General features: G+C 44.1%; 1 protein-coding gene across 9 annotated transcripts in view; it reads left to right on the top strand.

The window, feature by feature from the left end:
* The window catches only part of gpsm1b (G protein signaling modulator 1b), a 265,572-nt gene that overhangs the window by 226,519 nt on the left and 16,573 nt on the right, over nucleotides 1-22,480 (top strand). For 5 of the 9 annotated variants that reach the window (XM_068012188.1, XM_068012193.1, XM_068012192.1 and 2 more), the window contains 2 exons: nucleotides 1,097-1,167; nucleotides 2,434-2,631. In XM_068012188.1, coding sequence (XP_067868289.1) covers nucleotides 1,097-1,167; nucleotides 2,434-2,631 — 269 coding nt within the window. The remainder of the gene's footprint in view (nucleotides 1-1,096; nucleotides 1,168-2,433; nucleotides 2,632-22,480) is intronic. The other 4 variants (XM_068012189.1, XM_068012196.1, XM_068012195.1 and 1 more) reach the window with 1 other exon arrangement.

The raw sequence follows: 22,480 nt of genomic DNA, 5'->3' as shown, positions 1-22,480 counted from the left end.
ACTTAACATTTCAGTCAACAGTTAGAATGTGTTACTGGTCTTGGCCATGTCTTGTGCCGGCTCCAATCTTGCAGAAGATTGGAGTCCAATTAACAGTTCCCTTATTATTGTGCTTAATCATTATTTGTCCTGGGGTAAGCAGAGCTTTCTGACATTGTTATCAGCCATGGATTAGTTGGTAGCACTCTCGTCGCTGAGTCAGCTGGTTGTGGATTCAAGTCCCACTCCAGAGACTTGAGCACAAAACCTAGGCTGACACTCCAGTGGAGTACTAAGGGTGTACTGCACTGTTGGAGATGCCATCTTTTGGATGAGATGTTAAAACCAAGTCCCTGCCTGTCCCCTCAGGTGGACATAAAATGGTACTGTTTCAAACTAGAGCCCGAGTGTCCTGATCCCTATTTATCCCTAAACTAACAGATTATCTGGTCAATATCACTATGCTATTTGTGGGACTTTGCTGACGGCAAAATTGGCTATTACGTTTCTTAGATTACAACAGTGAATACACCTTAAAGAACTCAGTAAAGCACTTTAGTAAGTCCTGAGGCCATTGTCACTTGAGCCATCCTGCAAGCGAAATGGGATCAACTGTAAATAGCACATAAACCCACCCAATAGAAAGCTGTCTAACCCTTCCAGCCAAGTTATAACATCGGATTCCCTTGCTAGATTGAGGAGATGGGGTGAATGAAGAGTAGCAAGACTGGCATGCGTGCACATTGTAAAATGATGCCAGGAGGAGTCAATGATGTCATTGCTGCAGGTGGGTGGTTCATTGAGATCAAGTATCTTGGGCAGATTGCATACAGCAGAAAACCTTGAGCAATTTCAAGAAGTGGGAAGAAGTCAGAGTGTTGCTAGCAATAATGGTGAGAATCACCCAGTTAATAGACCGGAATGCGATAGTTGCAGATGGGAAATAAGTTGAGATAATCAATTTCTACCCACTGAGCAGCAGCGTTCATTTTATCAGGCATTTGTTTAATGCAGTCGGCTCCATGTGAACTCCATTAGTAATAAGATCATTGCTTCCGTGACTGAACATGATTTTGAATGAACCTAATCTATTTTCTTTCATGTTGTCCTGCTTTAGGTGCACGGCCAAGAATAGTGGCGCGATATAGCATGGAGAACATGAATGTGGTCAAGCTTTCGCCAGAGAAGGTGAGGTACTTATTTCAATGGAGAGTCAAAAGGACAAAGCACAGCGGAAAGTCAATCTAGAATTTTTTTTTTTCAAGAGGGGCCAGTGAGAAAGGGAGAGAAAAGACATCGGGTAGGAGTAAGGGAGAGTGATCCAAGTATAGAATGTAGCAAATGCTGAAGTTTTAGTAACTTGGGAGTTCTTTCATTCAAACGATGAAAGGAAGATATTTCTCAAAAATTGGAATCCCGTATGAGATGGGTGTGAAGATGAGAGATTGTCCTACGCATACGTTTGTTACTTGTGGACATGAGAGAAGATTATAAATAATTAAAGCATAGTATAGTTGGATTTTTGTTAGAATATTTTTAAGGGTGCAATAGCGTAGTCAAATTACTGGACTAGTAATCCAGAGACCTTGACTAATGATCCAGAGACACGAATTCAAATCCCACCATGGCAGCCGAGGAATTTAAATTCAGCAATTAAAAAACATCTGGAATAAAAAGCTAGTATCAGTAATGGTGACCATGAAACTGCAAGATTGCCGTAAAAACCCATGTAGTTCACTAACCTGATTTAGGGAGGGAAGTCTGCTATCCTTACTCGGTCTGGCCGATATGTGACTCCATATCCACATGTGGTTGACTCTTAACTGCTCTCTGATGTGATGTAGCAAGCTGTACTCAATTATATTTAAGAAAGTGGCTCATCACCACCTTCTCCAGGGTGATTAGGGGGGTGTGCAATAAATGCTGGTCTTGCCAGGGACGCCCACATCCTGTGAATGCTTAAAGAAAAAATTAGGGTTGTCCTTTCAAAGCAGACTTGACTATTGTACTTGGACCAAAAACGGTATCCATGTATTCCGGGGGCAGAGCAGCACATCTTGAGGAGGCCACTTAAAGGTTAATTGCTGTCCTGGTGAGACCTGTTTACAGATTGGGAGCTACTTGTAAATTTCTGTATACAGATCAAAAGAAACCAGCATGAACCGACAGTCTTTTTTTAAATCTTCGAACTCCGACAGATTCTGAACTTTAATAGATTTGCACTTAACAGGAAGTACTGAGACATCATATGGGGAGCTGGCATGAAATTGATCTGGCTGTTTAAGGGAGCTGAATTGTTCTTGGTCTTGAAATCAGGTTCAATCTTTGATAATTCAGCTTCATCACACTGGAGCAATTTAAGTCCTTTGATATTTATGGAGTACTAATTCCAAAACTCTTGTCTATTGAGATCTATTAAATAACCTTCCATTGATCTGATTTACAATCTTCAAGGACCAAAATGGAGACGTAACCGGTGAGCATCATTCCACTGATCTCAAAAGTGCAGCAAAAACACCCCGGGTCAGGCAACTAAGGAACACGAAGTATCAGGAGAGCCAGCCAAGCTCAGAAGACAAACAACAAGGTTCCACCAACACATCGTTACCATTGGTGGACACCAGCGATGTCAGAGTTCAAGTGGCTCCAATGGTAGGCAACCTGAACCTTGCATTTGTTGTTTGGTATACAGCCAGCCTATGTAAGTGTGAGTGTGTTGATTTAATTGCTGCACCACACAAGGGCCAGACAATGACCATCTCCAACAAGGGAGAATCTAACCACCTCCCCTTGACATACAATGGCATTATCATTGCTGAATCCCCCACCATCAATATCCTGGGAGTTACATTGACCAGAAGTGTAATTGAACAAGCCACTTAAATACTGTGGCTACAAGAGCAGGTCAGAGGCTGGGAATTCTGCAGCTTCTGGCTTCCCAAAGTGTGTCCACAACCTACAAGGCCTAAGTCGGGTGTGATGGAATACTCTCCGCTTGCATGGATGAGAACAGCTCCAAAACACCCAAGAAGCTCAACACCATCCAGAGCAAAGCAGTTCGCTTGATTGGCACCCCATTCATCACCTTAAACATTCACTCCTTCCACCATCGGTGCACCATGGCTGCATAAATGAGATGCGTTCCAGCAACTCTGGGGGAGGTGGGACTATTATAAATTGGACAGTCTACACCTGGGCCGGACTGGAACCAATGTCCTTGGGAGTGCTTTTGCTAACGCTGTTGGGGAGGGTTTAAACTAATGTGGCAGGGGGATGGGAACCAAATGAGGAGGTCAGTGGACAGTAAGGAGGTAGTAACGAAAGCATGTAAGGAACTAGATAATGAAGTCAGCGTGACTAAGGGGAAGAGTAGGCAGGGAGCAGATGATGAACGCAAAGGGACTGGTGGTCTGAGGTGCATTTGTTTTAATGCAAGAAGTGTAGTAGGTAAGGCAGATGAACTTAGGGCTTGGATTAGTACCTGGGAGTATGATGTTATTGCTATTACTGAGACTTGGTTGAGGGAAGGGCATGATTGGCAACTAAATATCCCAGGATATCGATGCTTCAGGCGGGATAGAGAGGGAGGTAAAAGGGGTGGAGGAGTTGCATTACTGGTCAAAGAGGATATCACAGCTGTGCTGAAGGAGGGCACTATGGAGGACTCGAGCAGTGAGGCAATATGGGCAGAACTCAGAAATAGAAAGGGTGCGGTAACAATGTTGGGGCTGTACTACAGGCCTCCCAACAGCGAGCGTGAGATAGAGGTACAAATATGTAAACAGATTATGGAAAGATGTAGGAGCAACAGGGTGGTGGTGATAGGAGATTTTAATTTTCCCAACATTGACTGGGATTCACTTAGTGTTAGAGGTCTAGATGGAGCAGAATTTGTCAGGAGCATCCAGGAGGGTTTTCTAGAGCAGTATGTAAATAGTCCAACTCGGGAAGGGGCCATACTGGACCTGGTGTTGGGGAATGAGCCCAGCCAGGTGGTTGAAGTTTCAGTAGGGGACTACTTTGGGAATAGTGATCACAATTCCGTAAGCTTTAAAATACTCATGGACAAAGACGAGAGTGGTGCTAAAGGAAGAGTGCTAAATTGGGGGAAGGCCAACTATACCAAAATTCGGCAGGAACTGGGGAATGTAGATTGGGAGCAGCTGTTTGAAGGTAAATCCACATGTGATATGTGGGAGGCTTTTAAAGAGAGGTTGATTAGCGTGCAGGAGAGACATGTTCCTGTGAAAATGAGGGATAGAAATGGCAAGATTAGGGAACCATGGATGACAGGTGAAATTGTGAGACTAGATAAGAGGAAAAAGGAAGCATACATAAGGTCTAGGTGGCTGAAGAAAGACGAAGCTTTGAAAGAATATCGGGAATGTCGGACCAATCTGAAACGAGGAATTAAGAGGGCTAAAAGGGGTCATGAAATATCTTTAGCAAACAGGGTTAAGGAAAATCCAAAAGCCTTTTATTCATATATAAGGAGCAAGAGGGTAACTAGAGAAAGGATTGGCCCACTCAAGGACAAAGGAGGAAAGTTATGCGTGGAGTCAGAGAAAATGGGTGAGATTCTAAACGTGTACTTTGCATCGGTATTCACCGAGGAGAGGGACATGAAGGATGTTGAGGTTAGGAACAGATGTTTGATTACTCTAGGTCAAGTCGGCATAAGGAGGGAGGAAGTGTTGGGTATTCTAAAAGGCATTAAGGTGGACAAGTCCCCAGGTCCGGATGGGATCTATCCCAGGTTACTGTGAGAAGCGAGAGAGGAAATAGCTGGGGCCTTAACAGATATCTTTGCAGCATCCTTAAACACGGGTGAGGTCCCGGAGGACTGGAGAATTGCTAATGTTGTCCCCTTGTTTAAGAAGGGTAGCAGGGATAATCCAGGTAATTATAGACCGGTGAGCCTGACGTCAGTGGTAGGGAAGCTGCTGGAGAAGTTACTGAGGGATAGGATCTATTCTCATTTGGAAGAAAATGGGCTTATCAGCGATAAGCAACATGGTTTTGTGCAGGGAAGGTCATCTCTTACCAACTTAATAGAATTCTTTGAGGAAGTGACAAAGTTGATTGATGAGGGAAGGGCTGTAGATGTCATATACATGGACTTCAGTAAGGCGTTTGATAAGGTTCCCCATGGTAGGCTGATGGAGAAAGTGAAGGCGCATGGGGCCCAAGGTGTACTAGCTAGATGGATAAAGAACTGGCTGGGCAACAGGAGACAGAGAGTAGCAGTGGAAGGGAGTTTCTCAAAATGGAGACGTGTGACCAGTGGTGTTCCACAGGGATCCGTGCTGGGACCACTGTTGTTTGTGATATACATAAATGATTTGGAGGAAAGTATAGGTGGTCTGATTAACAAGTTTGCAGACGACACTAAGATTGGTGGAGTAGCAGATACTGAAGGGGACTGTCAGAGAATACAGCAGAATATAGATAGACTGGAGAGTTGGGCAGAGAAATGGCAGATGGAGTTCAATCAGGGCAAATGCAAGGTGATGCATTTTGGAAGATCCAATTCAAGAGTGAATTATGCAGTAAATGGAAAAGTCCTGGGGAAAATTGATGTACAGAGAGATTTGGGTGTTCAGATCCATTGTTCCCTGAAGGTGGCAACGCAGGTCAATAGAGTGGTCAAGAAGGCATACGGCATGCTTTCCTTCATCGGACGGGGTATTGAGTACAAGAGTTGGCAGGTCATGTTACAGTTGTATAGGACTTTGGTTCAGCCACATTTGGAATACTGCGTGCAGTTCTGGTCGCCACATTACCAAAAGGATGTGGATGCTTTGGAGAGGGTGCAGAGGAGGTTCACCAGGATGTTGCCTGGTATGGAGGGCGCTAGCTATGAAGAGAGGTTGAGTAGATTAGGATTATTTTCATTAGAAAGACGGAGGTTGAGGGGGGACCTGATTGAGGTGTACAAAATCATGAGAGGTATAGACAGGTTGGATAGCAAGAAGCTTTTTCCCAGAGTGGGGGATTCAATTACTAGGGGTCACGAGTTCAAAGTGAAAGGGGAAAAGTTTAGGGGGGATATGCGTGGAAAGTTCTTTACGCAGAGGGTGGTGGGTGCCTGGAACGCGTTGCCAGCGGAGGTGGTAGACGCAGGCACGATAGCGTCATTTAAGATGTATCTAGACAGATACATGAATGGGCAGGAAGTAAAGAGATACAGACCCTTAGAAAATAGGCGTCATGTTTAGATAGAGGATCTGGATCGGCGCAGGCTTGGAAGGCCGAAGGGCCTGTTCCTGTGCTGTAATTTTCTTTGTTCTTTGTTGTTCAACTCGCCAAGGTTTCTCGGTCAGCACCTTCCAAACCCAGGACCGGTACTGGCTAGAAGAACAAGGGCAGCAGACACATGGGAACACCACCACCTCCAAGTCACACGCCATCCAGACTCTGAACTATATCGGCGTTAATTCATTATTGCTGGATCAAAATCCTGGAGCTCCTCCGTAACAGCACTGTGGGTGTACTTATGACACATGGACTGCTGTGGTTCAAGAAGGCAGCTCACCACCACCTCCTCAAGGGCATTAAATGCTGGCCTTGCCAGTGACTCCCACATCCCATGAACAAATAATTTTTAAAAATTGGGACACTGGTTAAGCCACATTTTTCACCCATGCCTAGTTGCTCTGAGAATGTAGTGGTGAACCTTGCCGAGTGATTATCTTTATAATCGACTGGCTTGCTGGAGAGCATTGAGTTAACTGAAGTCTTTTCTAAGTTTTCTTGGCATGTGGATGATTTTGGTAAGGCTGTATTTATTGCCTATCTCTTGTTGCCCAGATGGTGACTCTTCTTGAATTGCTGCAGTTCTTGTTGCGATGGTTGCACCCACAATGGTGTTGAATATGGAATTCCAGGATTCTGACCCAATAACAATGAAGAATGGTGAAGGAGGGGGGGAGGGAATTACATGCCCAAATTGGGATGGTGTGCAACTTACAGGGGAACTTGGAAGTGATGGTGTTCCCTCGACTTTTCTGCTTCTGCCTTTCTGAGTGATGGAGGTTGCAGGGAAGGGAGTTACTGTCAGAGTAACTTTGGTGAGTTGGTGAAGTGCATTCTGCTGATCGTACGTACTGCAGCTGCAATGCAACAGTGGTGGCTATCAAGTGCAGTGGCAGAGGCACTTCTTGAGTTTTGCGGCGAAGCACATCAGGGCTAGTGGTGAGTGTTCCATCACCCTCCCCACGAACCTTATAAATGGTGGGGAGGCTTTGAGGGGTCAGGAGATGAGCCACTTGCAATATTTATGGGTATGGAGTCACAGTATATGCCAGACTGGTTGGTGGTTGCACGTTACCTTCCCTGAAGGACATTTGTGAAGCAGTTGCATTTTTACAACAATCTGGCAACTTTGTTCCAATGCCATCCCACAAATGACCAGATTTGCTGGATTAATTTTCAAATTTGCCATGGGAAAATTTGAGTTCACATCCTCTGTGCTGCTGATCCCATCCTTCAGTTGCTCCACTACCATGTTAGTTGTGCAGGTGGGTCGGGAGGGGCAGTGATCTTATGAGATGCTAATTTTGCCCACGTAGAAGGTGAACTTCAAGGTCATTTGTAAAATATCAGAATGAGATGTGATTTTTTTTTTTCTCAAGGCCATAAAATATAATGGCAAAAGGGCAGTAGACAAACAATTTATACAGTACAGTAAAGCCGAAAGAAACTGATAACATCTAGGTTTATAACAAGCTTTCTGCAGTTTGATCGACCGTGTGCCAAGTAGATAATTTTGGCTCAGAAACTGAATTTAAATGGAAAAGGATATTTCTTGTCTGCTTTACTGATGTCTTTTCATCCCATATGTTCATCTTACTTTTCTCCAATTCTTTGTTTAAAGGGGAGCTTCCACCATGTATACATGATGATACATGTGGGTCATTAATTATAGGTGATTTGTTGCATGTATCACAAAGACTAGGGCCATAGAAACAGGAGCCATTCAGCCCCTTGAGCTTGTTCCCCCATTCTATCATATCATCTAATCTGTACCTCAACTTCATTTACTCACCTCAATTCAATCATGCCTCAACCAACTGAATTCACAGAATACAAACAATGTTTAGCGTCAACGTTCATAGTCACATGGAGGCTTTCAGTGTTGCATAAACTTCTCTTTCAATGTCGCTGATTATAATTCAACAGATAAACAATGTATTTTCCAATAACCGACTGCAGAGTAAATTCCAGTAATTTTGCAGGGGTCGACAATTTTTAGTTAAGCAACCTGTGTTGAGATCATTACGTTGTAAGCCATCATACAACTGTCTTCAAAGTTTATAGGCCACGAATTACTCAATACATACTTGTATTATATTTCTCTTCCTGCTTTGATTAAGGCATCACAATAAATGAGTTAATCTGCCACTGAAGTAGGGATATTGTGCCAATATGTCAAATGTTCATGTATGAAAGTTACCAAAATAGATATGGGCTTCCTGTTGTTGAATTGTTTTTGCTTGTAGTTCAGGTTACCAACCCTCCTGACCTGGATTCTCCAGGAAAGAAGGATTAATCTCCAGGCCACTGCTCCAAGGAGAGCAGTAAAAACCCATCTGGTTCACTAATTTCCTTTAGGGAAGGAAATCTGCTGTCCTTACCTGGTCTGGCCGACATGTGACTCGAGACCCGCAGCAATGTGATTGACTCTTAAATGCCCTCTGAAATGGCCCAGCAAGCCACTCAGTTGTATCTAACTGCTACAATGTCAATAAAACAGAATGAAACCGGACGGACCACCCGGCTTCGACCTAGGCACCGGAAGCGACAACGGCAAACCCAACCCTGTCGACCCTGCAAAGTCCTCCTTACTAACATCTGGGGGCTTGTGCCAAAGTTGGGAGAGCTGTCCCACAGACTAGTCAAGCAACACCCTGGCATAATCGTACTCATGGAATCATACCTTACAGACAATGTCCCAGACACTGCCATCGCCATCCCCGGGTATGTCCTGTTCCACCAGCAGGACAGACCCACCAGAGGTAGTGGCACAGTGGTATACAGTTGGGAGGGAGTTTCCCTGGGAGCCCTCAACATCGACACCAGACCCCATGAAGGCTCATGGTATCAGGTCAAATATGGGCAAGGAACCCTCCTGCTGATTACCACCTATCACCCTCCCTCAGCTGATGAATCAGTACTCCTCCATGTTGATGATCACTTGGAGGAAGTGGCAAGGGCGCAGAATGTACTTTGGGTGGGGTCTTCAATGTCCATCACCAAGAGTGGCTCGGCAGGACCACTACTGACCAAGCTGGCCAAGTCCTAAAGGACATGGCTGCTAGACTGGGTATGTGGCAGGTGCTGAGGGAAGCAACAAGAGGGAAAAACATACTCGACCTCGTCCTCACCAATCTGACTGCCGCAGATGCATCTGTCCATGACAGTATTGGTAGGAGTGACCACCGCACAGTCCTTGTGGAGACAAAGTCCCACCTTCACATTGAGGATACCCTCCATCGTGTTGTGTTGCACTACCGTGCTAAATGGGATAGATTTTGAACAGATCCAGCAATGCAAAACTGGGTATCCATAAGGTACTGTAGGCCATCAGCAGCAGCAGAATTGTACTCAACCACAATCTGTAACCTCATGGCCCGGCATAACCCCCACTCTACCATTACTATCAAGCCAGGAGACCAACCCTGGTTCAATGAAGAGTGCAGGAGGGCATGCCAGCAGCAGCACCAGGCATACCTCAAAATGAGATGTCAACCTGGTGAAGCTACAACACAGGACTACTTGCATGCCAAACAGTGGAAACAGAATGCGACAGACAGAGCTAAGCGATCCTATAACCAACGGATCCGACCGAAGCTCTGCAGTCCTGCCACATCCAGCCTTGAATGGTGTTGGACAATTAAACAACTAACTAGAGGAGGTGGCTCCACAAATATTCCCATCCTCACTGATGGGGGAGCCCAGCACATCAGTGCGAAAGATAATAAAAACAAGAAATACTGGAAATACTCAGCAGGTCTGGCAGCATCTGTGGAGAGAGAAGCAGAGTTAACGTTTCAAGTCAGTGACCCTTCTTCAGAACTAGCAAATATTAGAAATGTAAAAGGTTATAAGCAAGTAAAGCAGGGGTGGGGCAAGAGATAACAAAGGAGAAGGTGTAGATAGGACAAGGTCACAGAATAGCTGACCAGAAGGTCGTGGAGCAAAGGCAAACCATATGTTAATGGTGTGTTGAAAGACAAAGAATTAGTACAGATAGGGTGTTAACAGACTGAAAGTTGAACAGCCGCAAGTACAAACATGAAAAAAATAACAGTGGGTAAGCAAACTGAACAAACTAAGATGAAATAAAATAAAATAAACACCAAAAAAAAAATGTTAAAAACAGGAAAAAGAAAAAAATAACTAAGTAAAATGGAGCCCGTCATGCTCTGAAATGATTGAACTCAATGTTCAGTCCGGCAGGCTGTAGTGTGCTTAATCGGTAAATGAGATGCTGTTTCTCGAGCTTGCGTTGATGTTCACTGGAACGCTACAGCAATCCCAGGACAGAGATGTGAGCATGAGAGCAGGGGGGAGTGTTGAAATGGCAAGCAACCGGAAGCTCGGGGTCCTGCTTGCGGACTGAGCAGAGGTGTTCCGCAAAGCGGTCACTCAGTCTGCGTTTGGTCTTCCCAATGTAGAGGAGACCACATTGTGAGCAGCAAATACAGTATACTACATTGAAAGCAGTACAAGTAAATCGCTGCTTCACCTGAAAGGAGTGTTTGGGGTCTGGGATAGTGAGGAGAGGAGGTAAATGGGCAGGTATTACACCTCCAGCGATTGCAGGGGAAGGTGCCATGGGAAGGGGACGAGGTGGTGGGGGTAATGGAGGAGTGGACCAGGGTGTCACGGAGGGAACAATCCCTTCAGAATGCTGACAGGGGAAGGTGCGAAAGATTAGGCTGAAGCATTTGCAACAATCTTCAGCCAGAAGTGTCGAGCTGATGATCCATCTCGGCCTCCTCCTGAAGTCTCCAGCATCACAGATGCCAGACTTCCCAATTTGATTCATTCCACATGGTATCAAGAAATGACTGAAGGCACTGGATACTGCAAAGGCTATGGGCCCTGACAATATTCCAGCAATAGTACTGAAGACCTGTGCTCCAGAACTTGCCGCGCCCCTAGCCAAGCTGTTCCACTACAGCTACAACACTGGCATCTACCTGGTAATGTGGAAAATTGCCCAGGTATGTCCTGTACACAAAAGGCAGGACAAGTCCAACCCGACCAATTACTGCCCCATCAGTCTACTCTCGATCATCAGTAAAGTGATGGAAGGTGTCGTCGACAGTGCTATCAAGCGGCACTTGCTTAGCAATAACCTGTTCTGTGATGCTCAATTTGGGTTCCGCCAGGGCCACTCGGCTCCTGACCTCATTACAGCCTTGGTTCAAACATGCACAAAAGAGCTGAACTTGAGAGGTGAGGTGAGAGTGACTGCCCTTGACATCAAGGCAGCATTTGACCGAGTATGGCATCAAGGAGCCCTAGCAAAACTGAAGTCAATGGGAATCAGGGGGAAAACTCTCCGTTGGTTGGAGTCATACCTAATGCAAAGGAAGATGGTTGTGGTTGTTGGAGGTCAATCATCTGACCTCCAGGACATCACTGTAGGAGTTCCTCAGGGTAGTTTCCTAGGCCAAACCATCTTCAGCTGCTTCATCAATGACCTTTCTTCAATCATAAGGTCAGAAGTGGGGATGTTTGCTGATTGTACAATGTGCAGCACCATTTGCGACTCCTCAGATACTGAAGCAGTCCGTGTAGAAATGCAGCAAGACCTGGACAATATCCAGGCTTGGGCTGATAAGTGGAAAGTAACATTCGTGCCGTACAAGTGCCAGGCAATGACCATCTCCAACAAGAGAGAATCTAACCATCTCCCCTTGACATTCAATGGCATTACGATCGTTGAATCCCCCACGATCAACATCCTAGGGGTTACCATTGACCAGAAACTGAACTGGAGTAGCCATATAAATACCGTGGCTACAAGAGCAGGTCAGAGGCTAGGAATCCTGAGGCGAGTAACTCACCTCCTGACTCCCCAATGCCTGTCCACCATCTACAAGGCACAAGTCAGGAGTGTGATGGAATACTCTCCACTTGCCTGGATGGGTGCAGCTCCAACAACACTCAAGAAGCTCAACACCATCCAGGACAAAGCAGCCCGCTTGATTAGCACCCCATCTACAAACATTCACTCCCTCCACCGACGCACAGTGGCAGCAGTGTGTACCATCTACAAGATGCACAGCAGTAATGCACCAAGGCTCCTTAGACAGCACCTTCCAAACCCGCGACCTCTACCACCTGGAAGGACAAGGGCAGCAGATGCATGGGAACACCACCACCTGCAAGTTCCCCTCCAAGTCACACATCATCCTGACTTGGAACTATATCGCCATTCCTTCACTGTCACTGGGTCAAAATCCTGGAACTCCCTTCCTAACTGTACTGTGGGTATACCTACCCTACATGGACTGCAGCGGTTCAAGAAGGCAGCTCACCACCACCTTCTCGAGGGCAAATAGGAATGGGCAATAAATGCTGGCCTAGCCAGTGAGACCCACATCCCGTGAATGAATTTTATTTAAAAAAAGCAACACCTGGGAGGAAAATCATAGGGACTTTTTCCAGTTATATAAATATTGGATATGGCTAAAAAGGCTCTCTGACTAGGCTAGCCTGTTGGAGACAGGAGATCATGTGATGAAACCCCCAAGGGTATGTCCAACCAGAGTTGTCGACCCTGCTTTTGTTGTTCATGATAAAATTGAATCATTTAATTTTTTAAAAAACTATAAATTCTAGAATTAATTAAAAGGTCAGAGGACGACATCCAATCTTGACTATTTGGATGGCGTGCTCAGTAACTGACCGGCTGAATAGTCAGGTTCATGATCGGGAATGGTAGCATAATGGTTATGTTGCTGTACTAGTAATCCAGAGTGCTGGACTAATGATCTGGAGGCATGAGTTTAATTCCTACCATGGCAGCTGGGGATTTCAGTCATTAAATAATTCTCGAATAAAAAGAATCAGTAATGGTGACCATTTGACAATTGGGTTGTTTCAAAGATCTTTTGACTCTGCACTTTACAGCCTGGTAGACTCAACATTGAGTTCAACAATTCCGTGGTCAAGTTCTCCAGTTGTCTGAATCTCAGATCCAAAAGTTACAGTAGTGATCTTGGTCAACTCATAGCCAGGATGCTAATAATGCCTGGACAAAGCCAATCTCGCGGTGTTACATCTTCCACAGAGGAGGGGTAAGGGGTGAAGAAATCAAGAAGTGGACGAAAAAATGAAAAGGTAAAGTGAAGAAAAAATTTAGCATTGGTTATCTTGCCTGATCAACTATGCAACTAATACAACTGTAACATCGTGGCATTTGTGGATAGATGCAAGAATTATTGTAAATTCAAAAAAAAAAGTCCTCTTCCAGGAATGCGGAATTGTACCTCTGATTCCCCGTAAGATGGACTCCTAACTCCTAATCTTGGCATACTGTGCGGAGAAAGGCAGAGGGAGAGTTAATCTTGCATCGGTTCAAGAGCTGCCTTCACAAAGGCCTAGATGAGGGGCAGCTGTCCGTTCTCTCAGAAGTTTATTTCCTGCAGGTAGGGAACTAGGACAAAAGTTGCCTGCACCTCATCTCAATATTACTTCCACATGTTTCATAGAAATTTAGTAAGAAGGCAAGTGAAACCACCATGAATGTAAAGCAACAACCAAAACTAACAGGGAGGAAATACCTGCTTTGATCTTAAGACAACTGTAAATAGACGGTATGTCATGCAGGCCCCCACCTGCCAAGAATGAGGCACATTGGTTTTGTCATGTGAACATTGATTTTGAACTGTTGCTGGAGCGAGGAAATGACTTGTCGAACAGATCAGCCGTGCCTGGATAAAACATTTGCATATTAACAGACGGTGCTTGTGTAGACAAAGGACCATTCCCTGACACATTCAACCCACAATGGATATTGAACACCAGACAGTGAGGGGGTGGGGAAGCGCATTCCAGGGCCTGCTGGGGTGATGCAATCCACAGGGGCCAGGACTGGTTGGACCAGCTGGTCAAATGACTAACTGGCTGTTCCAGGAGGGAACTAGCCAAAGAGAGTTTGAGGAGAAAGTTTGTTTGTTCCTGGACTGAGAAGTCTCTCCTCTCTGCTCCCATCTCTTTCTCACAAGTTTCTGAAGACACATGAACCCCAAGAGAGAAAAGTCTCCCACAGCGAACAAAGTTTAAGAAGAATACTGGGCCCCAACGAAAAGCAAGATCTACCTGCAATCAAGGACTCTACAGTGAGCTCAAAGAACCATAACAAAATCTCTTCAGATATTGCCTCAAACTTTTCCACTTTATTTTTCTTTTGCTCTTTTCTGTCTCTATTTGCATGTGTATATCGCATATGCATGCTAGTGTGGATGTGTCGTATATCTGTGGGTGTCAACCGAATTAGAGTTGAAGTTCAAGTTTAATAAATTTCAACTTTTCTTCTTCAAACCTGAGAAAACCTATCTGTGCTGGTTTCTTTGCCTTATAATTGGAATGTGGTGATCAAGGATTCACCAAGGGAGAGCTAAAAACACGGTGTGTTTAAAATTAAGCACTTACGGTAAGACCAGGTGAAGGTTGAGAGGGACCCCTAGACACCTTTCTCACCTGGTCGTAACAGGTAATTGAAGTAACAGAAAGCAAGTGTTAGAACATTGAACAGAAGTTGTTTTGGAGAGGAATAACAGTCTAGAAAAGAGTATAAAAAATTGGTAGAGACACAAAGAACCATTAAGTTGTCAATACAAAATTTAAGAGCTTTGTAGATATCTTATGCCAGACTATTTTATTATCTGGCTCCGGCAGTCCATTAGATACCTTTTTGTGCTATTTCTCATTGATCAATTTAAATTATTGTTCAGTCCATGATTGAATCCAGCAACTCTCTCGGGTTCTAAAAATATCCTGCACTGAGAACCCATGAAATGAATGAAACCATCCTCCCTCAACCTCACCTCCTTCATTCATCATCCTTCTCCCTCTTCCTCATTCCCATGACCTCCTCATCCTCCTCTTTCCTCATTCCCCCTCCTCCTCATCCCCTCCTCCTCACCCTCATACCCCTCCACATCCCCCCCACTCCTCCTTCCCCCTCCACTTCGCCTCCTCTTCCCCCTCTGCCCCTCTTCCATTCCCCCTGTGCCCCTCTTCCGTAGAACCATAGAAAAGTTACGGAACAGGAGGCCGTTCAGCCCATCGTGTCTGCGCCAGCCGAAAAATCTAGCCGCCCAATCTAATCCCACCTTCCAGCACCTGGTCCATAGCTTTGCAGGTTACAGCACTTCAGGTGCATGTCCAGGTACCTTTTAAATGAATTGAGGGTTTCTGCCTCCACCACCGTTCCTGGCAGTGAATTCCAGACACCCACCACCCACTGGATGAAAAAGTTTTTCCTCATGTCCCCTCTAATCCTTCTACCAATCACCTAAAATCTGTGCCCCCTGGTAATTGACCTATCTGCTAGGGGAAACAGGTCCTTCCTGTATACTCTATCTAGGCCCCTCATAATTTTGTACACCTCAATTAAGTCACTCCTCAGCCTCCTCTGTTCTAAGGATAACAACCCTAGCCTCTCCAATCTTTCCTCATAGCTGCAACTTTCAAGCCCGGCAACATTCTTGTAAATCTCCTCTGTACTCTCTCCGGAGCAATTATGTCCTTCCTGTAATCTGGTGACCAGAACTGTACGCAATGCTCCAGCTGTGGCCTAACCAGCATTTTATACAGTTCCGGCATTACATCCCAGCTTTTGAATTCTATACCTCGGTCAATAAAGGAAAGCATTCCATATGCCTTCTTCACCATTCTATCGACCTGTTCTGACCTTCAGGAACCTGTGGACATGCACTCCAAAGTCTCTCACTGCTTCTACCCCTCTCAGTATCCTCCTGTTCATTGTGTATTCCCTCGCTTTGTTTGTCCTCCCCAGATGCATTACCTCACTTTTCTGGATTGAATTCCATTTGCCGCTTTTCCACCCACTCAACCAACCCATTGATATCATTCTGGAGTCTGCGGTTATCCTCTTCACTATCAATTACACGGCCAATTTTTGTGTCATCAGCAAATTTCCCAATTGTGCCAGCCACATTTAAGTCCAAATCATTAATATATGCACAAACAACAAGGGACCCAACACTGAGCCCTCTGGGATGCCACTGGAAACCGCTTTCCATTCACAAAAACATCCGTCGACTGCTACCCTTTGTTTCCTTTCACTGAGCAAATTCTGGATCCAACCTGCCACATTATCCTGTATCCCAAGGGCTTTCATTTTTCTGATCAATCTACCATGCGGGAACTTGTCAAATGCCTTACTAAAATCCATGTAGACCACATCCACTGCATTACCCTCATCAATCCTCCTTGTTACTTACTCAAAAAACCCAATCAAGTTAGTAAAACAAGACCTTGCCCTAACAATCCATGCTGACGATCCCTGCTTTTCTAAGCGGCAATTTATCCTGTCCCTCAGAAGTTTCTAATAATTTACCCAGGACTGAGGTCAGACTCCCCCCTCTGTCCCCTCTTCCCCCTCCCCGCCCCCTCTGTCCCCTCTTCCCCCTCCCCGCCCCCTCTGTCCCCTCTGCCCCCTCCCCGCCCCCTCTGCCCCCTCCCCGCCCCCTCTGCCCCCTCCCCGCCCCCTCTGCCACATCCCCTCCCCTCTGCCCCCTCCTTTCCCCCCTCCGCCTCCTCTTTTTCCCCCTTCTCCCTCAGCCTCCTCCTCCTATCCATCTTTTCCCTCAATCTCCACTTCCACTGACATGACTTTGAATCTGACTGAGAGATTGCAGCAGTTACAAGGATTTTACATTATTTAAGTGACTATAATAATGGCATCTTAAACGGAACTGGACAGTTGAACTCTCAATGTACTGTCATCTTCACATTAACCTGTGGTAAATTGAGTGCTCAAAGTTGATGGAGCAGGGCTGCTCGGATTAATATTTCATGTGATTTTACAAGGACACGTGAAGGACAATGCCATTCGGTGTAAGTAGCAGGACTCTCATGCATTTAAAAGCTATGCCCTTTCTTGTGAGGCTTTCTGACTGGATAATATCATTTGAATAGATGGAAAATGAAACAAACCTGAGAGCAATTGCTAGACTTTTAAAAACGCAAGCAGCAAAACCTAAAATAGGCATATAATTGTATTAGAGGCAGTTCAGAGGTGGTTCACTCAACTAATTCCTGGGATGAAAGACATGTCTTATGAAGAAAGGTTGAACAGGTTGGGCCTTTACCCACTGGAGTTTAGAAGAAGGAGAGGTGATCTTATTGAAACATATAAGATCCTGAGGGGATTTGATAGGGTGGATACTGGGAAGATGCTTCCTCTTGTGGGGGAGACTAGAACTAGGGGGACACAGTTTAAAAATTCAGGGTCTCCATTTTAAGATGGAGAGGAGGAGAATTTTTTTGTCTCGGAGGGCATTAGTCTGTGGAATTCTCTTCCCCAGAAAACAGTGGAGGACGGGTCATTGAATTTATTCAAGGCTGAGTTAGATCGATTTTTGATAGACAAGGGAGTCAAGGGTTATGGGGGGGGGGGGGGGCAGTCATGATCTTATCAAATGGCAGAGCAGGCTCGAAGGGCCGAATGGCCTATTCCACGTTCTTATGTCCACTGCATATATTGAGTGCACTGCCTGAAAGGGTGGTGGAAGCAGATTCAATAGTAACTTTCAAAAGAAAATCCGATATATACTTGAAAAAGGAAAATTTTACAGGACGATGGGGAAGTTGGCAGGGTGAATAGGACTAAATGGTTAGCTCTTCCAAAGAACTGGCATGGGAATAATGTGCCAAACAGCCTCCTTCTGTACTATTTGATTTTGTGAGTATCTGCATATTGTGCCTTAATGCCTAAATTCAATATTGTAAAATTTAAATTTATTCAGGGTCCAGAATATTCTGTTAGTAGACTTGGACTTTTCTGTGGCAGAGGGATCAACCAATGATTTCTATTTTTTTAAAATAAAATTTCACATACATCTGTACAGCTGTCTCATTCAGCTGTGTACCCCTCGTCTGTCTGAGATCCTTCTTTCTTCCTCTTGTGACCATCACCTCCCGGGAGCTGAAACTTATCTGTCACGCTATTCAGCAAATATTCCAGTGCCTCGCCAAAACAAATGATCCAGCCTAAGGCTTAGCACATTCAGAAATATTTAGCTGGCACTTGGCAGCTGCTGTTGACCACATAAAGAGGTAACAAATATTTATACTGTATACGCAGAGGCTCGGGTACAGTTTTGGAGAGATCTTTTTGTTTCGGGGCATTGCCCAGGCACGTGATTATTCAGTCAACTCCCAAGTCTTTGAGTAGTTAATAGTGAGTTTCTCAGCATGCTAGGACAATGAGAAGACCAAATGGGCTTTCACTGTCGCGGGAATAACTGTTGGACAGAATTATGCTGCTTTCAAGACTTTTTTAACGTGGGCCCAAATTTTTTTACTTTCAAAATGTATTTGGAACAGTCAAATAACTAGAAAATCAGACTTAATGCTTGAAATGGCAATCTGCCCAGTTGTTTGCTAACTCGAACTCTATTTGGCGAGTTCCACATCCATCCTTATTTACAAAATATCTAATAATGAATTCCATAAGTACAATTCATCAATCCAGAAGAAATAAATATATTGTCCGGAGGCTTTTCACTGAGTTGAAGATTGTGTAGGTGATTGGACAGTGTAGGACATTAAAAATCCATCAAAAGTTGTAAAAATGTTTCAGATTACAAATTGAAATGCAGTTAAGCCCAGATTTAGACAGCTCTTTTTGTTGGCCTTCATAGTTCGGGCAAATGATTTGTTGTGACAAGTGTTGTGGTTTTCACCCAACAGCATAGCTCCTTATGATGGTCACTTGTAAATCCAATAGGGAATTCAGCAAGTGTGGACTTGGCTACCACAAGGCGTAGTTGATGCGAATAGGCTAGATGCCTGTAAGAAGCTCGTGGAATATAAACCCATGGAGAGACCCGTTGGATCGAATTTTCTGTTCCTATGCTGTGCATTTTACGTCATGTTCACTTCTGTCGGGTGTTTGCTAGATTTTCTTTCTTTATAAAATGTAACAATTAAGATAGCAGTCACATACTGAAGTTTACTTGCAGTGAGTCAAAATTCAGCTAAATGGAAATGGCTTTGTTGCACCAAAATCCTCTTTCTGTTCCTAACAATTCTCTTCTGAAAGCTTCTGGTTTTGGAGACAGATGCACACGATAATAAATCTTGATTCAGAGAGAGAGGGAACAACTGGTACTGAGATTAATTTATGGTCCATCCAGTTTGTCTTTAACAGGTTTTTTGTTGACTCTTGCTTTTGGTTAACACTGTTGTTTGAATTGGTTCTTTAAAATGCCTCTGTGATAGACAAGAGGTAAGCCACAACATTGTTTGGCCTCCTTGACCATGCATAACTCCCACAGAAACACCACCGTCCCTTCACTTCCATCCCATCCCACCTTCTCCTGACCTGTTCCAAAGTCCCGCCTCTTTGAAGTCTTCTGTAATTGACAATAAGTGATAGTTTTTGTTCTTTTTGAATATTCACACATTTATTTCACATTTATTTGAATACTTTGTGCTCATTTTATTTGGAATAAAATACCAGTTGTACAGGGAAGCAAAATAAGTCAAAAGGAGGAACTTAGTGGATTTAATATACGAAAAAATGTTAATGGAGAAAATAGTGGGACTTAAGATTTACAAATCTCCAGAACGTGAAGGTTTCCACCCCAACATATTAAGTGATAGGTGAGGAAATTGCAGATGCATTAATCATAATTTTCCAAAGCGCACTTGATACAGGAACTGTACCATCGGATTGAAAAATTGCAAAAATCATTTCATTAGTTAAGCAGGGAGCGAGAGGAAAAACAGTTAACTACAGAGGAAGTTACTGGAATCAGTCATCAGTGACAGAGTGACTGAACACTTGAACAAGTGTGAGCTGATCATCATGAGTCAGCATACATTTGCAAACAGTCAGGCATGTCTAACTAATCTTGTTGAACTTTTTTTGAGGAGTCCACTAACCTGGTAGATAATGGAATATCTCTGGATGTTATGCGTATGAACTTCAAGATCATGGTTCACTCAAGATTACGACCAAAAAAATGAAAGTGCACGGAATTGGAGGAAGCATTGTGGCACGGATTGGAAATTGGTTGGGAGGTAGAGACAACAGAGTAGGGATAAAGGGAATGTACTCTGGTGGGATGTGGCCCCAGGCATCTGAACTGGAGCCTCGGCTTTTCACGATATACTAATGACTTGGATCAAGGAGTAGTTATATATCCAAGTTTGCAGATCACACTAAGTTAAGAGGCATTGTAAGTTGTATGGACGTGAGCAGGCAGTTACAAAGGGATGTAGGTAGATTGAGTGGTGGGCAAAAAGGTGGCAAAAGGAGTTCAATGTGGAGAAGTGTGAGGTCATACACTTTGGTTGCAAGAAAGAAATCAGAATATTTTCTTTGTGGTGGGAAATTAGGAATTGTGGAGGAGCAAAGAGAGACAGGTATCCATATATACAAATCACTAAAAGCTAGTGGGCAGTTGCAAAAAATAATCAAAGAGGAGGAAGCTTATACAGTTGGTCGGACTCCATCTGGAGTTCTGTGTTCATTTCTGGGCACCGTGATTCGGGAAGCATATTGACCTTGGAGGGGATACAGTGTAAATTCACACCTTAATTATACCAGGGGTTCATGGAATAAATTATGAGGTTAGGTTTCATAAACGTGGCTTGTATTCCCTTGAATTTAGGAGATTGAGGAGTAATCTAATCAGCGTGTTTAAAATGGCACACGAATCCAGTAGGGTAGATATAGAAAAACTATTTCCTCTGGTGGAGGAATCTGGAACAAGGGGGCATATCCTTAAAATTAGAGCTAGGCCATTCAGGAGGGAAATTGGGAAGCACATAGGGTACTGGAAAATCGGGAACTGCCTCCTCCAAAAGGCTGTGGATGCTGGTTCAATTGCATTTGTCAACACTGAGGTTGATAAGATTTTTGTTAGGCAAGGGTATCGATGGGTATATATCAGAGATGGGTTTGATTATTTTTCGCGTCTATCCACTAGCTTTTAGGTACACTTGAGGTACAGATCACCATGATTTGAATGAATGGCAGAACAAGCTCAAGGGGCTGAATGTCTTCCTCCTGTTCCTTTATAATTGCATCCCTTACGTCCTGTCTTAGCTTTTGGAAGTAAATTCTGTACAAAATGTGGCATGTTGCTTTCAAACATTTTTTCTCAAATCACTGTATAGGGTTGACCGAGCACATTGAAAATTAAATTTATCAGGCGTATCTCCATTTTATCATTGCTGTTTCAATACAAGCCCTTGAAGTGGGATTGTTCTATAGGTCAATGACCTGTTAAAAATAAAAATCTACAAGGTGAGACATACTTCAGGCTTTTCTTTTAAAGTTCTGGGGGAAAAACCTATAAAGTTAGTATGAAGGAACATTTTTAGTCAATATATTGATTCAAAGGCATTACACTGAGTACAAGCATTCTCTTAATCTCTGTGGTCTCAAATGTGTAGACAAATCATTGCATATATTGCACTCTATTGGGAAAAGAGAATGAGTAACTGGGTTCGGAAGCATTTAAGCCAGTTTATCATGGGTCAATGTATTATCAGGAAAGTATAAATGATAGCTTTGTTTCCAAGACAACCACTTGATGTAATTGCAAAGGAAAGATAACTTTATAAAGCAGAAGACTGGAGTTACAGGCTAGACTAGGCTCGGCTGGTGCATTTGTCCTCTCCTTCGTGAAGAGCTTGTAGTGATGGCGAAAGGATATTTTCTATCACATACAGTAACTTGAGGACACACCATACATCAGTTACTGGTAAGTGAGGCTGACAGCTTTCCTCTCTCCATCTTTATTTTAAGATATTCAGACGCAGTTAATGAACTTTTAATGTTTAAAAGAGACTTATTACACATCCAAGCTCACGTCAGTGCTATTTGTGGAGCAGATGGGATTAACCCCTTGCTGGTAACTGTTTAATGAGGAGCCCAAAATCCAGTGGTGATGGGTTGCAGGTTCCTGCCTCTGCATTCCCTTCCCCCGAGCATTTTCCATATCGGGAGAGAGAATGGCTCCCACTGGGTCATGGCCATTTGTGGTCTCTTGCAGAGCAGCAATGCCAGAGTTTAGTCTTGATTAGGCTGCTTTTCGCTAAAGGGCATAAAACAACCGTTTTCATGAAGCAAGTGCCCTTTTTAGAAATATCCCCAACCCTGGAATTTTTAAAAGGGGGCAATGTCTTCATGTAAAAGTGAGTTTTTATTTGGTTTGTTGAGGTCATTGCTGTAGCCATGATATTGGCACCAATGAGTGTTTCGGCACAATGTCAT

This window comes from Heterodontus francisci, chromosome 32 (genome assembly GCF_036365525.1).
Source record: "Heterodontus francisci isolate sHetFra1 chromosome 32, sHetFra1.hap1, whole genome shotgun sequence".
Lineage (NCBI taxonomy): Eukaryota > Metazoa > Chordata > Chondrichthyes > Heterodontiformes > Heterodontidae > Heterodontus > Heterodontus francisci.
This window is presented reverse-complemented; position numbering and strand designations above follow the sequence as displayed.